This window comes from Mixophyes fleayi, chromosome 4 (genome assembly GCF_038048845.1).
Source record: "Mixophyes fleayi isolate aMixFle1 chromosome 4, aMixFle1.hap1, whole genome shotgun sequence".
NCBI lineage: Eukaryota > Metazoa > Chordata > Amphibia > Anura > Limnodynastidae > Mixophyes > Mixophyes fleayi.
The window spans coordinates 129772211-129790776 of record NC_134405.1 but is presented as its reverse complement, the minus strand read 5'-3'; the positions used below and the strand labels follow the sequence as shown (position 1 = coordinate 129790776).

The following is an 18566-nucleotide window of genomic DNA, read 5'->3' as shown; positions in this document are numbered from 1 at the left end:
TGTGTGATTTAAATCTGAAAAGGAAAAACATAAGGTTTTAAACTTGGCATGTATATGCTTTAGATTTTATCCTTAAAAATGTAAAATTAAATGTGCTTTTTACGTTTGTGTATATAAACACTTTCTATTTTAGACCTGTAGTGCATTGGGGTCATTAAAACTACACCTTAAATCTGGAAGGAGGTGGGTGTGTGTATATGTTTGTGTGTATGTATATATGTCTATGTATATATGTGTGTGTGTGTATATATATATATATATATATATATATATATATATATATATATATGCACACGTGTGTGTTGGCATAATAAGGAAACTCTAAATATTTTTGTTGCAAAATGTATTCTCATAAGATCAATTTTGTCTTTTAGATCTAGTGGCACTTTGATTATTACTTTCAAGAGTTAGAATATGTTTTGCTTAGTTTTGTTGTTATGTAGACTTAGTATGACGGCTATATTTGGTATTGTAAGGATATGTGCCAGTTAAAAATATCTGTAAATCAGAACTTAATATAGTAAAGGTATATGTAATTAAACTGGAAATGTTTAAATGAAATGCTGTATTCTTAAAAAAAAAAGGTCTGTATTTTAATGTGACAGTGACCTGCTATTATCATGTACTTGTGTCATAGTCCATTCCACTATACAGCTTGTGCTCAAGGAGGAGGGGACATCACACTTGTTTAGTAAATATCCAGGAATGTGTGATATGGTTGCACCCAATACCCGTGACATAGGCTGAACAAACCAGGGTTTTTTATAAAATGAGGGGGAATTTTAAAAGAATGCATGTAATCTAATTTAATGTTGTGCCTCTAAATGATATGAATTAATTTTAATCTATTTTTAGTCTGCATTGCATTTTCAATTTTGCTTTGTTTATGTATAAAAAGTATATCTACTGCAGTCGTTTTCAATGCTTTTGGAATCCGTTACAGGAAAATTGTCTAGACCTATCCTTACACATTTGTGTATAATTTAAATGTAATATGAAATATGCCACTATTATTGCTTTAATCATTTCAAGGTGTTTAATATTTACACTCTATTTTTTTTGCTTTCAAAACTATACTTACTACTATATATCTCACTGTAACTTGGTGCATCAAAGGCTATGTTGTCAGAATATTCATGTGGCACAGATCAAAATAAAAAGTTTTTTATTGCTGAAAACAAGAGCTGCTGTTGTTCCCAGGAAAGCCTATGCTTGTGTAGACCAGCATTTGTAATGCTTTTTGCTTTTTCTTATGCTCCATCTAGAACACACCATAACAGTAAGGAATGCACTGCCTGAAAGCTACAAGCTATGGCATTATTGATCCCCATGGTAAAATGTGTATGCTGTTCACATGGGCAGCAAATACAAAATTGGCACTGGGAAAAACAATAGAAATTGCTGATGAGGAGGAGGGCTGGAAAACCTTTGCCCGGGGCGCAAGAATCAACTCAGCAGCCTATTAGGAAAATTTTAAAGGAAAAAAATGTAGATGGGCCAGTAACCCAGCCCAAGGTAGCCCACTATGGGACCGGCTCGGGTGTCCGATGCCCCCCTGCCAGTCACACACTTCTTTCGTGGTAGTATATATGGCGCCCTGAGATTATCGGCACTTATATATTTTCCATTTGCGGTGGCGTCGGACTGACATAGTTGCTGTAAATAGATTGATAGCTTCTGAAACAGATGAGCTTGATCTTTGTTGGCGTTGGCTCATGGCAGGAGGTAGAAGGCTGTAGTAGACAAGAACAAAGAAGGCAAATACATTTTATTTTTTAAATAGCTGCTCGCTACATATTAAATTATATTATATTATTTGGGCGGCAATACCCATTAACCATAGATTACTGTCGGGGATATTATAGATGGAGCTCCTTTTCCCATAGACCTGATAGGATGTGTAGATAAAACAATCCTTCAGCAGTAGTACAGCCTGTTATTACTTTTCAGTTCCACATGAGTTGCTAAATATTTACTTGTCACACTTCAGCAGTAAATGTTTAGCCTCCTTACCATTTCAGGTCAGGATAATTGCCAGAAGCCCATGATTTATATGTTATTTGATCTTTAGATTCCTCCCCTAGCATTGAGTAAACCAGGACTCTTTGATCTGGTCTGTCAGTTTGTGAGCACACTTGCTACTCCTGGCATTTTTCCTCTCCTCTCTTCCCTTCCCTTCCATATTGCAGGTGCAAAACTCTGCAGAGCTCAGTCAGTGCTTGACCAACATTCACTGATTTTTTTGCCTCTGGCACTTGGCTATTAATGATTCTGTAAATATACTTAATTGGTACAAGTATTGTGTGTTTTGGCTTTTAGCCTTAAGTGCTAAGCTAATGGCAGGGAGCGCTAGACCATACCCAGAATAAATAAATATATATATATATATATCATCACCATTTATTTAAATAGCGCCACTAGTTCCGCATCGCTGTACAGAGAACTCACTCGCATCAGTCCCTGCCCCGTTGGAGCTTACAATCTATATTCCTTAACACACACACAGACAGACAATATAAATATATATATATATATATACACACACACATACAAGTTAACCCGTGCATGATACTCATGCATTCTAGTCAAATCAAGCTACTTAAGGTGTTAAAAAGGTTCTTGTCATGCATTTGGGCCTAGCCCAGGCCTCCTCAGGGGAAGAGCGTTACTTCCCGACGCAAGCGCACTTTTTTACCGTGGTTTTGTCCACATGTCACCACCTCATCATTTTTCTCCATCACCTCATCCTTCATCTTCATCGCCACATCCTTCATCAAGCTACTTAAGGTGTTAAAAACTCCCCACTGTCACCCCCGGCAACCACCAACCACTCCCAACTGTCACTTCTCCTTCAAGAAATATATAGTTCAGTGTATAACTCTGCCCAGCAGGTGGCGCTGCAGCTTGGGTTTTTTTTTCCACACACGCCACTAGGCATTTATATAGTAGATATATATAGTGCTATTGTAGCTGTGCAGTCATTTGCTAACCTGCACTGACATCTGTCAAAACACACACCTGCAAACTCATATTTTAATGTAAAATATAAAAAGCTCAGTATAAAAAACACTAATTTTAAAGTCCATTATTGATGAGGGTATTACAATCTCAATACTTGCTGTCATATAGTTGACATTATGAACTTTCTTTTTTTTCTGTCTTAATAGCCCTGGCTGCAACTCACTATGTACTTCAATTTATCAAACATAGTTTGTGGTTTAGTGCCACTTGAAAGTAAATACTTCTATGGATGTCACATTTAGTATCTCTAACATTGATTCACTTTGGTTGTAGGCAGCATAATCCCCAAGTTCTTAATGGAATTGCAAAAAGCTAATGGAATACCACCAGCTTCCATACATAATCCAGATTGTCATTCTATTTCTTTATGTGAACTGGTTTTGTTTTGGACTGGGATGTCAGCAGGCGCGGGCTGGGAGAAGCGTGGCCGGGGGGCACCCAGGCGGCCGCATCTCATGATAAGGGATGCGGCCGCGGCCGCATCCCCTGTCATGTGATGCGGCCGCCTGTGCGCTGACGCGGCCGCGTCTGATGTCATCAGATGCGGCCGCGGGGGAAAATGAGTCGGCCTACCCCCCGGCCCTAATAGCGGCCAGCCCGCCACTGGATGTCAGATATGGTACATTTTAACAGGGGTTGTCCAGTATGCCCCACTCCCACACTTAAGGAAGCGTTCCAAAAGTGGACAACCCTTTTTTTATACCAGACAATCTCTTCTATGATTGTCTTCGTTTTGTTAATTTTTTTGTATGTGAGACATTGTAAGCTCACACAACAGGACTAGAGCACAGGGCATTATTGCTGGCTTAAGCTATGTGCCACCTACCGTGCCTCCTGCACTTATTTATTTTTTAAAGTAATTAGTCACTCTGTCACTTTTATTAAATAAACAAATTAAACACCTCTTTAAACTGTTTTTTATTTCTGAACTGAGACAAGTTTGCAGTGGGCTGGATACATACAGGTGACTTCTTACCTAATTCCTATTGTACTGTAAGATCCTGGATGTGCCCCACCCTGCTACATCAGCTACTGGGTTTGTGAAGGGAGTGATCTGGAGGTTGAATTTCCTACTATCCAAAAACAAAAAGCTCAATGATTGCACTTCTCACTACATTGTTCAAGAATACATTCTTTGTATCAACTTATTTTCACTTGCCAATGTTTGTGAATGTGTGCATCTGTAGATTAAACATATGTAAAAATGCTTTGAATTTAAAACAATTCCAGTAAACTGCAGTAGGAACTTTGAGTATGGATTGACCAACCATCTGTGCTTTTTTTTTTTTTTTTTTAGCATGTGCAGGACGGTGAGGGTCATTTCATTGCCTATGTCCAAGATTCTATATAGCGTTACTATATATTTGCTTGATTGACACTGTGTAGTAATTCCAGAATCATGTAATATTTTTAATTTATTGTTTTTTTCCAATTGTGTAAGGCCGGTTACCAGTTGGCGTTGCGCTAATGTAAAAAAAACCCCAGCAAACTGCATGTGGAAACCTATATAAACAATATGCAGTTTACATGCAGTAAAAATACCGTGGTTGAAATTCTCTTTATGCATTTGCACGTGTTTGTGGATTTGTCCATACGCGAGCAGCACAGAACTTTTCCCTTTCATTTTAATATCCCATTTTGTCTCGACTCTTTAGAAACCCTAATGAAGTTAATGGTATATTGAAAGCACTTCTAGTAAGTAGATAATTTAATTGCTCAACCAGCCCCTGCGCAAGACTGATTCACATGACAATGCGGTAACTAGGACTGTGCAATAGGGGCGACAGCCCAGGTTCAACGCTAAAGAGGGGAGCTCGGGTAAGGAATGTTTTAGGTTCATTTTGGTTAAAGTTGAGGGCTAGGAGGGCGGCATTTTTCTTTCTTAGCCCAGTCGCTAAAATGTTAAGTTACGGCTCTGTACCATGAAACCAGAGGGACAGCAAGCATGGCTTCCCCCCTTCTAGAATGGAAAAAGGCCCAAGCTAGTAAGCTTGGGTTGTTTTCAAATAATAACAGGCCAATCCACAGTGGGAGGTCCTGGAACCATGCAATGGGCTGAAAACTCCAGTCAAATGACAGGCAACAAAAAGCAGTGCCTCCCACCCAGAAATTACCAGCCCTGCGCTGAATAGCTCTAGCACTCCTTCTGGCACCCCGGGCTGCTGGTATTGGCTTAATGAGGAATATTGAGATCTCTGAACTGGCAACTTTTGCAAAATTAGCGGTCCCAGTTTCATGTTAAAGGGGTCCAAAAGTAAAAATGTTTCAGTTTTTAATCCATTGGCATTCTTGCATACTTTAATACAGTGGGAAATATGATTAATTTTTAATGCAAAGAAAAATCCAAATCCTAAAAGGGGACAAAAACATGTAATACATAGGGAAATCCGAGGCATATCCTTTTTTTTTTTTTTTTTTCTCACAAAAAAAAAAAATCCAAAACAGAAATTTAAGTATGGTCTTATTGTAATCAACTGGAAACAAAAAACAACCCATGAAGACAAAACAAATTTCTCTGAGCCCCGCTGCAGAATGAGCGAAGAATCATTTGACCGTCTGTTTCCTTAGTTACTCAACCAGTCATCAGCAGTTTTTCCACATGAGCTGCAAGATGATTGGCTGGGTAGTAAGGGGAGTCCCAGGGATTCCCTGTCTTGATCACACACGAATGGAGATTAATTGAATCTTTTGATATGAGGAAACAGACAATTACCATGGTTGTGCATTTGTATTAACGTCTATGGCCCATTCAATTCATTGGAGTTTCTACATGTAGAGCATAAATTTAAATGTATGGGTCTTAAAAATTAGTAAGAAAAATCCAGCGCTGGTTAAGTTGCTTGTGTTAACCCCTTGTAGGTATGTACACAATGTGCTCCCATTGCAATCAATGGACTTTTTCAAGTGCACTGACATGCTTTGAATGTAGTAACATGGAACATCTAAAGCAGCATCTAAAAACCTTGCAAATGGGTGATGACACATAATTGTTTTTATTTTTATATATTTTTTATATCTTTACTTTCTGTTCCCTGTTTGTATCATGATCCTCCACATGTACAGCACAGCATTATACATTGGCACCTTATAAATAGAACATGATGATGATAATAATAATAATTTGTTGGGTTACAAACTCAAGTCAGATGCATTCTTTAAATGCCAGTGGACACTAGCCTAACCTTCAGCCACTATCCTGGTCTCCCTGTGCGTGTAAATACTTCATCACCCTAGATTTCGCATTGAGGGCTCATTTTCGAATGGAAACCGAACACACATTTTAGATGCTTTTTAGTCATGTGTTGTCAATGTTCACTGACATTGTGCTTTTACCAATACTATAACGCATGAGAATTCATTCGGTCATGCTGTGTTCTAAAATTTTAAACACTATGTTAAAATTCTAGAATGCATGGGTGGGAAAAAATCTATTGCAATACTAATTTTAATGTAGTTTTGAGATATTAATTGGTGGCTGAAAAGCTGCGAGATCACATGGTAAGAGATTGTGATCTGACATCCCTCCTTCAGGCCCAGCTCTTCAACAGTTGCTAAACTCATAAGTTAAAGCCAAAGGAAGTCTTGTATAATGTAATAATTACTTCCTCCTTTCTCTGAGGAGATGCTAGACTAAACCAGGTAACTGCAATGTTACAACACACAGATGAAAGTCCCCCGCGTGTGTATAAGTAAGCGCCAAAGTTAGTTTAATAATTTAACAGCTGATAGCATTAGGTCATCGCACTGTCACAGACATGTTTAAGTCTTGTGATGCCTGGTAATGTCGGTGAGCAAGAGTTGTTGTTTGGATTATGCATGTTACAGTGAACACTGTTGCTGCTAATATACATATTCATAAATAGCACAGCATGCATGGTCAATGAGCGACAAAACTATACAGCCAACACAGTGTCCCTGGGCCACAACTTGTTTCACAACTGCATCCTCTGGCCGCTTGTTTATTTTGCTCATCTTCCTATAATATCATCTCATTGGGAAATGGCAAAATCATTTAAAAGATCACTGCTGGCTAATTTTGTTAAGTTTATCAATGATTAAACTCTTATGTAAGGCTGTCCTGCTTTATGGTGTCTATCTATTTTTAACTGATCAGCACTTCATATAGGCAGGAAATAATGCCTAGTGCATCCATTTACCTTCTTGTGCTGAGTAGTTATAACAGTCGGCATCTAGTGAAATGTTACTGTTCCTTGCTGTGTGGTCCCCAAAGTATGAAGACACAGTCAATATGGACAGTCCGGGAGCTAGATTTACTAAACTGCGGGTTTGAAAAAGTGGAGATGTTGCCTATAACAACCAATCAGAGTCTAGTTGTCATTTTGTAGAGAAATCCAAATAAGTAGAATCTGATTGGTTGCTATAGGCAACATCTCCAAATTTTCAAACCGGCAGTTTAGTAAATATAGCCCTTAGTGAGTGGACAGTCTAACAAGAATTTCCAGATGTATTTGTGTAGGCACTGTCTATGCTTGTATTTTATTGTATTGGAGACTTGTGCTAACAGACACTTACCAGTTAGTGTGTGAGGGGAGATACAAGAAGTAAGTTAGCGTCTGAGCATAACTACACGTGACTGTAATAGGGTTTCATGTGTAAATGTCTCTACCTGTTTGAGATGTCATATATGGATCATATAGACCTGATATCACTCATAGGAAATATGGTCTTCCATAGATTGATGACCTGCTCATAAAACCCTTGCAAACAGGGACCTCTCCGAAACAGGTGAAAAATGTTGCCCGATGAACACGACCACTTATTGTATCTAATATGTCCTTACTTTCTTATACTCCAGTGGGACATAACTTAAAATAAGTCCTGTTTATAGCCAGTAGGTGTACATCTGAATGTTTGCTTATCTGTGTTTTTCAGAGTGGAATGTTGGAGGGAATGATATCTTGTCAAGTTTACCTATAGTGTGATTGGGGATAAATGGGAGGTTATGCATTTGTGGGGTAAAAATATGCATGTAGCTGGAAACCATCATGGGTGTAGTCTAGTCACACTGCACTTTCATGCTCTGCAATAAAACAACCAAAGAATCCAAAAAGTAAGATTTGTGCCTTTGTTCACTTATCCTCTGTGAGTAACAATATTAAAGAGAACAAACTGCTGGCAATGTGGCAAGATAGGATCCCTACTAAACACTTTATTGTAAATATCTTGCTCACTGTTTGTTTTTGTCATGACTGCTTGGACTATGCAATATTCGGTGCTGATACTCCCTATAGTCCTTCTTGCGTTTGATTTTTGTTTTGTTTGTTTTTCTTTAACACTTTTTGCTTGAAACATACAAAAATAAACATATTATATAAGCACACAGTTTCCACATTAGATGCCACACAATTGGGTGAATCTATGATGAAGAATTTTATTACAATTGTAGATGATTAATTTATTAACCGCATACAATGTCAATCTGCTGCATCCAGAGCCAGCAGGATATTCTGGTTAGACCTCACCATTAATATGCAGTTACATTTTCTGTACTAATAAACAAAAACTAATGTCTTGGAATTAGAGAACACACAAAGAAAGACAAACCATATCAATAAAGGGTATGGAGGCTCTCCGTTATGAGCAAAGACCGTCTGAGTTGGGTCTATCCTAGAGATTCATTAGTATTTGTGGTGGCATGTCACTAGACACTAATGTCACTTGATCATTTTTTTGGGGCCTCTACATATGTATGTTTAACACTGATTTTAGGAAGTTATTTTCAATGTCTCGCTTTTAGATTGTCACTGGGTCATGTGTGAGTCACAGGTGAAACCTGTTATAAAGTGCAGGGAGTGGCCGCTAAATAGTGCAAACACCGTTTGTGACCATCTGTGCTTTATATTATGTACAATGACCACTGTTATCATCCATGCATGACATCCCTTTGGATGACAATCAGTGAATATAGTCATGTATATAACTAGAACCCAAGGACATGCACTGAAACTGGAGGCAGGTTCAGAGGAAATTTGATGAAAAATGACTTCAAAGAAAGGATAGTGGATAAGTGGAATAGCCTCCCATCAGATGCTGGTAGATGCTAATACAGTTGAGCAATTTAAACATGCTTGGGGTTTCTATTAATGTGTCACATTTCTCTGGCAATGCATAGCTGATAAAGTGTGTAGTGCTGTAGTTGTTAATGAATAGTTCCTGTGTGTAGCTGTATAATTATTGTTCATATGAATATGCGGACAAGATGGGAGAGAAGGGTACAGGTGGTTGTCAGTCAGCATAGATGTGGTACTGGAGAATAAATAAACTGATTATTTCCCCAAGAGTAGGTGTACAGGATTGACAGAGTGAGCATGTTTAAAGGACAAAACTACATTGTAGATAGAAGGGAGGCAAGATGAAGAGATGGGTTAGGTGCAGACAGGTGTTGAGGGAGGGGAGAAGATAAAAGCGTTTTATAGTATCCCACAATGTTGGGTATCAAAACGTTCCGTACAAGCTAAACCTTTTTAACCAGCTCACTCCTAAAGTACCATCTCATCATTAAATACCTCCATCTAATGAGCTGAATTCTCCTTCAGAAGTTTTGGAAGTTCCACAAATGCAATACTCATTTAGAGCCTGTTTTTTCTAACTTCAGGTTCTCATGTAACCCCAACTGAGTGTTGAAAGAGCACTGAAATTAAAAATAAAAATATACTTGGATGTGACAACTTTTTTCTGTACATGAGACTTGTAACAGTAAGAACTGTAATTCTAAAGTGATGTTTACATGGAGAAGTTTCAGGTTATGAAAGGAGAGGGCCAGGAGATTGGAGGATGAGACAAATAAATCCAGCGGTTTTACCTCTCGTGATCTTTTTCCAGACAGCTGGACTACATGGCATGTTGTTGGGGGTACTTGTGAAGTCAGACTTGTCCCACTTATGGGTTTATACACTGGCAATGAGTGGATGGAGAAACTTAAGTGCAACAAAGCTGGTCCTAATCCTGACTTGGTTCCTGTGGTGAAACATATTAATATCACCTTAACCAGTCTGCATCTCGTTTCTCACAAACTGTGGACTATAAAAACATATACTTTTTCTAGCCCTCTGGTTCCCCATATTTGTCAGTCGTATTTAAGCTTGTATATATTCTATTTGAAAGTAGGGGTAGCATGTTTTTCTTATCTTGCAGACTAGTCCATTGTTTCAGCCTAGACAAAAGGATTATTGTCAATTAGTCCTGTATGAATGTACATCACACCAGGAGGTCTCATGTATTCAGATAGGGAAAAGGTCAACAGATAGATAACTACATTATATATTTAAATGTAATGTCTCTGGATTGTAACCTTACTTGTTTAAACAACTTCTGCTGTATAGTCACAGAACAATACCTACACTTTATTATTTCAAGAGTGGCTCATCTGCTTTCCCTTTATCTGTATATTTACCTGTGAAAAGGAAAACACAGGAAAGAACCAATCAGGCAGGTCCTGAAATTGCTGAGAAGGTCATTTATGGCTTTAAAAAAGAGCTCCAGAGAACAGCAAATTGGCATAAACTACCCAGTGATAGCTGAAGTCAGGCTGGCGTTGAGATCCAGATCTCTACCCTGACAGGAAAGGGACAATCAGTCCCTGGAGTACTGACTTGGCCCTGATCTACCTCTCCAGGTCTTGGGGAGCTGTGTGTTCGCCAAAAGCGGAGTGACAGTGACTCGAGTCCACTGCCTTACTGGTAGCCTCAAAGGAGAGAGGGTGAGAAGCTTGGATGGATAGACAGCAGTCCCTGAGAGTGGCTAGGACACTGTTGAGGTGTTTTGATTATACCCTGTATGTTGTCTGTGCCAGACTGTAGTAGTGTTTGTTGCAGGTTATTATTTAAAGATGTTTATTGCTGTTTGGTGCTACTATTTTGTTTAATAAACTTATTTTATTTCTGATATTTGCCTGGGTGATTTTGAACCTTGGGTAGGTACCGGGTAGGCCAGCTGTGCGGCGCAGAAGGTTACATTAAACACGATATCTTCACAGTTCCTTAAATGAAAGGGGCACAGTAAGGGGTCATGAGAGCATCATTTGATACAACAAAACCTAGACAAGTTAAATAAAACCCCTGAAAGATAGAAGTTCTTTAATAATTTTAAAAATAGCTGGATCTGAATTTGTTTTCTGATAATATAAGGTCATAAAATATCAGAATATTGGTCATACGGCAGAAAATTGGGTTATATTTTATAGGTACAGAATCCACTGCTTCACTCTGCTCCAAAAAAAAAATCAGTTATTTTGCGTTTAAAACATACTAAATTCTTTAACATGTGCTCCTTTTCCCAGGATCCCTCAGTGACACAGATAACTACTAGCGGCCATGGGAACATTGAAGAATTTAACCCTTTTTCGGAAAATACACATTTGGTGGGTATGAATAAGGTTATTCCTTTTTGTACAACCAGCAAAAATTAATCTATTTCATGAACTGATTTTTATAGCTGGACAATTTTTACATCCCCTTCATTTTATTTTGGATTTTTTTTACTTGGCACCAATTGACCTGTCCGCTATTTTGGGCTGGTTCTGGAACCTTTTGGCCCTGTAACATTAGGGTCCATGTTACAAGAGCAAGTAATACTTTTCCACGTGTTTCATGATTGTAGGAATGTATGTCATAATTGCAACACATGCACTCTGGTGTTTGCAGTGCAATTGTCCTCCTGCTCACCTCTTGCCTTTACCCTACGTTTAACCTACATTCATGATACGTCTTGCTAATGGAATTATATTGCTTACAGACAACAACCAATCAGAAAACGGTCCCAGTACAGCCTGTGATGCCTTCCCAGCCTGCTGTTCTCCAGCCATCCATGGAACCATCACCACAGGTACATTTTGTATATGATAAATTTACCTGTCTTCTTCTCAGTCATTTTTGTGTGTAAATATTTAAGCTTTTTTAGTGTGTTTGGATTGTAGTAACAAACTTTACTCTAAATCTTGTGGTAAATTTTTTCATTTTTTTTTTATATAGAGCTCTCTGGAAAATGTACTTGGCGATTAGAGGTTAAGCTAACTATATTGTATGTATATACAGATATATACATATTTAGGCTCATAGTTGCAGACAGAAAACATTTACAAAAAGATGCATCTGTCCTGCAGTTCTGAAAAATCTAACCTAACAGATAACTTGGCACCAGGGATCAGGTGTTTAATATTGCCATTTTATTGTACAGTGCCTTGTGCACTATGCATGTACTAAAAAATGATGTCTCATTGCTTAGATAGTGATTGTAGTACAGCACACACTGTATGCACCAACTTTGACTCCACTTTTAAGACTTCTATACCGCGCTCTGCTTTATCATCAGTGGCGCACGCAGGGGGGGTTTCTGAGTCTCCAGACTCCAGTCTCCCCCCTGCGCTAACTAAGTGGCCGCTATAGCTGCACTGTCCTATACAGCAGCCGCGGCGCTGTCAAAGAAGCGTCCGCGGCGGTGCTGTAGTGTATACAGCAGCGCCGCGGCTGCTGTATAGGACAGCGCTGAAGAAACGGAGCTGCTGCGCATGCGCAGCAGCTCTCGCGGGGGTGTTTTCTTTTTTGGGGTCGGGGGGGAAACCACCCCCCCCCCCACCCCCCCGACAATCCTCCGTTCGCCCCTGATCATGGGCCTACTTGCTGCATGAATGTGTACATACCCAGTGGTCAAAACTAAAAATTTAGAAGTGACGGTATGAAAAATGTAATGGGAATGTAAGTAAATGGAATTTGATAGTTTTACAATGAAGGCAGTAGGAGAAGTGGCGGTATGACATACCACCATATACACCCTTACTTCTATCACTGTACATATCTTTATATATCCCAGCCCACCTTCTCTTTTGCTTTTCTCTATAGGCAGTAGCAATGGCAGCACAAGCTGGCCTCCTACAGCAACAGGAAGAGCTAGACAGGAAGGCAGCGGAAATTGAGAGGAAAGAGAAGGAAATGAGGAATGTAAATATCAACTGTGAGTATGTCGTCATTTCTATTGAATGTAACAGTACTTTAGTTGTTGTTATACTGAGGCATAATGAACTTGTTTGTATGCCATTTTTTTTATTATTTTTTTTGTGGTGGGTTAAGTAATTCATATAGGAATGTTGATAATTATGGCAACACTTTAATAGTCTCCCTTATTTAGAGTAATAATAAACTGGTGCATATTCAAATAGGATTCATGCCAGTGATTACGCAAGCATCCCGGTACTGCAACATCGCTGATTTCGTGCGCACAGAAATACACAATGTTGCGGTACCGTATTGACACTTTAGACGCAGCCGCGAATCCTAATTGAATATGCCCCTATGTGTTTATGGGAACAAAGCATACAAAATCTTAATCTAATTAAATACGCTCACTATAACTTATCTTATTTCTAATAAGCGCCTGAAACATGTACACACGTATTTGTGCGTTCTATCAGTGCTCCTTTTATATGTCCTCTTGTATTTAGGGTTGCTGGTCTTTTAAAATCGTCGCTGAGCCCTCCACATGCATTAATCCAGCCAGTAATTGTTTCATGATCTGTAATAAATATCATAACATTTGATCATTATATTTGTTGTAAAATCTGATTATTCATACTGTAGTCATAACAAAATAATACAAAATGAAAATACTGACAGTTTCAGCAAACTTGAAGTGTGTTCTGAAATCGAGTTCAATAGGTCAAATTTATAGTGTTCTAATTACATCTATGAACTGGTGGCTTTATTGGATGCTTAATAGTTTGGGGAATTACGGTATAACCATTATACATTAATGATGATCTGTGACGTATAAGATACAACTTGCAAGCTGCAAAACATCTCCAATATTACAAAGCACACCCTATTTACTCACAGGAAATTAAAAAAGGAAAACAGACAGAAGATATGCTGTAGATTATTCTGATCATCAAATGAGAGCACAAACAAAACAGATCAATTACAATAAATTACAGTGCTGTAAATGTATGGCATAAAACATACATAGCTCTAATAAAATATGCTTTATTAAAAAATATAGGGACAAATTACAATGAGGACAAATTACAATGGGGTATGTGTATATAAGTATATATAATGTGTGTGTATCTATATAATGTCTATTTTATAGAGCTAGAAATGGATAGATTTTCAATTTCACACAAAAAATGAGGAAATTATGTGGTAATAACACAGGACTTTTGACTCAAACTTGCTGGTTTGCAAAATGACATCACCAGATTAGTATATGGCCATAGATGTAAAATGTGTGTGTCATGTTATTCACCTCTGAGGTTCCTAAACAAGACAACACTATAAAGAGAAGCATGCCAAGAAGAAGAATTACAAAAAATAAACCCAAACACTGTACAAAGAAATTCTCTATTTGAAAATAGAAATAGTGATACAAAATGATTACTTTCAGATATAAAATATGAAACATACTGTGTTCAATTATAAATTATGCCCAAAGATAAAGCAGCCATTAAAAAAAAATTGAAAAATCATTGTATATACAATTTTTCATGGATTACCATCACCCAACAATGAATCATATGGTGCAAAACATGTAATCTATACATACATTGATGATGATGATGATTTGTTTGGCCCCAAAGAAATAAGTAACCCAGAGTGATCTTGAACCAGATACATGGTTTTTTTTAAACTACTTCTTCACACTTGTATTTGTTATGTTTTCTTGTTGTTTTAAGATTCCTACTGTTGTTTTCACTTTACTGTTTTCACCTTATGCATTTGTGACTTTAGACATTTGAGAATAAATTGTTTCCATAATGGTAACACTTTTTTGAATTTAGAATTTAATGTGCATGAATGCCTTGTTTTAAGTGTTTGTTCTAAATGTTTTATCACAAAAATAATTCACAATTAAAACAATACTGTTGTGTCTATTAAGCTCTCTCTCTCTTTCTCTTTCTGCAGTAAGACAGAATAACTGGCCCCCTCTTCCTCCTAAGTGTCCCATCAAACCCTGCTTCTATCAGGACTTCTCTGCAGACATCCCAGCTGATTACCAGCGCACCTGTAAAATGCTGTACTACCTGTGGATGTGTAGGTATCTGGCCTGTCAATCATTTTCCGAGGATTTTATAGCAAGCAGATAATAGTAATATGCACTGCTCACTATATCTGCCTAAGTGTTATAGGGGCCCTTTGGAATATTGTGTTTAGAACCTTAAAATGCACAAAGTACACCTGTTACTTGGAGTCAGTCATTTTGTGGGTTTAAAAAACCAGTAAACAACAAAATGTAAATACTCAGATATGACCCATGAAAGTAAAATACTTTTATTTCAGTATTGCTCCGACATTCCTCTGCATGTAAAGTATAACCTCCTCCATTACAGACAGCTGACGCTCCTCCCTCATCTATAGGGCATGGGAGGTGATACTGGTAATAAGCAGATAGTGCAGTTGTTTGAGCTGTTGTGATATCACTGTCCCTGTGTATAAATCCACCAATTGACACAGTGCATTTCTGGAAATCAAGTATCCCAAGCTGTCTGCTCAGCTGGAGGAGAATCTACTGCTTAGGAGTGAAATATAAGCACTGCATTTATTTCATATATGTTCTTCAGCTCAATAATAACCTTTAATACATATTAATGTCAGATAGTGGCTTTACTTGTTTTTGGTATTCATGAGAATACAGCATCAATGAATTCACTAAGAACCTGGGATGTCATTTGTTCTATTGAGCTGATAGGCTGCAATCACAAAATGATAATATCTACTATTGTAGAAGACTTGCACATATAAATGAGGGGAAGTATGAAAAGCATAAACCCTAAAAATCCAATATGAAATGTATGTACTTATGGCTAGAAATAAATTGTGTGTATCAATTAATGCTGTTTCTCTTCTCCTTTTTCCTCAGTACACTCGTTCACTCTTCTGCTTAATCTTCTGGCCTGCTTGGCGTATTTCACACAAAACTCTAATGGTGGTGTAGATTTTGGCCTATCCATCCTGTGGTTTATTATGTTCACACCTTGTGCCTTTGTGTGCTGGTACCGACCTGTCTACAAAGCGTTCAGGTGACTTCTGTTTTATGTATTTTGTGCAGACCCTTTCATATCTACTTGCCATATTATACTATGTATGCATATTAAGCTATATATTGTATGCTACGCTTCCTTATTCCCATTCACAATGATTTACCATCACTAAGCATGTGCGGTAAGCGCTAAACCAGATGACAATGGTATAGGAGAGTCTTGAAGAAATAGGGTAAGCATTAAAAACCTCTAGTTTTATTGTAAGGCGTTGCCCCAATTGTATAACAGCAGGAGTCCCCCATTACTCTGGAGATTGATTCTCCCGTATTGGACAAGCCATAGCAGGAATGGAAGGGGAGACAGGACTGGTGTTCTCTGTTTAATGTTTGCTGTAAGTACTTTTATGTTATGAAGGGTATTTCAGGTGATCTCTGTATCCATATAAAGTATAAAATTACATTTTGTGTCCACTTGAAGCTATGAAGAACAAATAATGGTTTTATTAATTAGCTGAAGAATCACACTACACAATACACTATACTGTGTACAATCGTGACCATTTCAGCTCTAAAAAACAAACAACTGCGAATCTATGCAAACATCTCACATCAAACTATCAAAGAATTAATTTGACCTATTCTGTATCTGTTTCCCCAGGTCAGACAGTTCGTTCAATTTCTTTCTGTTCTTCTTCATCTTCATATGCCAGATCGTCATATACATAATACAGGCAGTGGGCATCCCTCACTGGGGAGACAGGTGAGCGTGTCCTTCCACTCCATCCACCATCACCTGCTACTCTTTCTTCTGCTCCCTGATCACTGTCTACTTTTTTTTTATAGTGGCTGGATAATAGCGCTCACTATGACCAGTACAAATATCGCGGTTGCTGTGATAATGATGGTCGTAGCTTCATTCTTTACAGTCTGTGCCGTGTTCTCTCTTTTCCTGCTGAAGAAGGTGAGTCTTTAGTGACACGTGGGTGGTGCACCAGCCAAAGACTGCACCCATTCCTTAGATATTGGACTGAGCTTTACCTCTGTCATACTAAACCTAAAATACTTGTTTGAGAATATGAAAATTCAAAATTCTATGTGAAACAAATAGATACAAAAAACTGTATCGAGAGATCCGTGAAAAATAGAGGCTCCAAGAGATCAAGTGTTTCCAATGTATTGTTAGAGATGAATTGGACTTACACATACAGAGCCACTATTGATATAGGCATGTAATTGGTTAACCCTCTTGGGGTGACGCTGCAGAATCATTTCAGGTTGGGAATGGATAATGCCAGTTGCAGTGTGGGCAAAGACTGATTCTAAAATGTAATTTAGTATAGTTTAAGCATGGTGCTTCAAATTGCATAAGAACCTCATTCCAGGAAAAAGATCACATATCTGTAGAAGTATTTCCTTTTTAGTGTATGAGGATTTTGCTGTGCCATTCAGCTGATGTATCGCTCTTACTCATCCGACAGGTGCACTCGTTGTACCGCAGAACGGGCGCAAGCTTCCAGAGGGCACAGGAGGAGTTCTCACAGGGCGTCCTCACCAACCGCACTGTCCAGAATGCTGCTACTGGAGCCGCCACTGCTGCTGCGAGGGGGGCGTTCCAGGACAACTAAACCTCTTTATTCCATTTCTTCTCATTTTTACCCCGGACACCTCCTCTTCCCCCTTCCCCATCCTTCCCCAGAGAGGAAAGCAATTGCCTCTGGTGGCAGATTCCAGCACTCCACATTTTACCCCTTCCACCAAGAGACTATATGTCATTCTAAATATATACATTCAAACATGATGAACTAATTTACTTGTTGCTTTTCTTGATCTTATATGTGGGGCTGAATTTTTTTTTCTTATTTTTACATTTTATTCAGTGGGCTAGATTTTGGAAAAGTCTGATCATATTTCAGGTTTCTGTTTAAGAACTCGCTGAATGACAACATTTGTGAATAATCCAATAATGAACTGCTTTAGCTGTCATTTGCTGTATTTTGACTTAATACTGAGATGTAAAATATGTAGATTCTTATTTACCTCTTTTGTACAGTTTCCCTGTGACTGTATTTCTTTGTGTTTGCTGGAATGCTGCAGCAGCCATTTTAAGTACCAGTGTTACATTTGCAGTGGAGACTACAAGATGGTGGATATACAATTTCAGATGTGTTTAAACAGCTCAGCTTGGCATTCAAAAAAGTAATTCTGCTAGTGCATTTAAACACTTAAAGACACAAATCAATTTCAAATGCAGCAGCAAGTGCTACCTTCTACCACTCCTGTCCAAACTTGCTGGCACAAAAGCCATGAATTTATTTGGTCTCCTTCATGGTGAAAATAAACTAGGTGTGACAATTTCCAGGCCTGGGCAGTTGGCCTGGTTTTTTTTGTGTTTTCATTTTTTTCGTTTTGTTTTGTTTTTTTCCACATAGAAACTAGAAACCAGTGAACTAAAATTACTGCTCTGTGGGTAACAGACTGCACCAGCTTTGTATAATGTTAACTGTCATTGCCTTGCAGAGCCTAGTAAGTGAAAATCTAAATAAATCTTTTCTACAGTA

At 38.2% G+C, this 18566-nt stretch overlaps 1 protein-coding gene across 1 annotated transcript in view; it reads left to right on the top strand.

The window, feature by feature from the left end:
* SCAMP2 (secretory carrier membrane protein 2) overlaps positions 1-18566 on the top strand; it is a 19259-nt gene extending 693 nt beyond the window's left edge. The window contains exons 2-9 of the mRNA XM_075208246.1: positions 11321-11401; positions 11776-11865; positions 12879-12990; positions 14934-15062; positions 15889-16048; positions 16667-16768; positions 16852-16969; positions 17487-18566. Coding sequence (XP_075064347.1) covers positions 11321-11401; positions 11776-11865; positions 12879-12990; positions 14934-15062; positions 15889-16048; positions 16667-16768; positions 16852-16969; positions 17487-17633 — 939 coding nt within the window. The 3' untranslated portion in view covers positions 17634-18566. The remainder of the gene's footprint in view (positions 1-11320; positions 11402-11775; positions 11866-12878; positions 12991-14933; positions 15063-15888; positions 16049-16666; positions 16769-16851; positions 16970-17486) is intronic.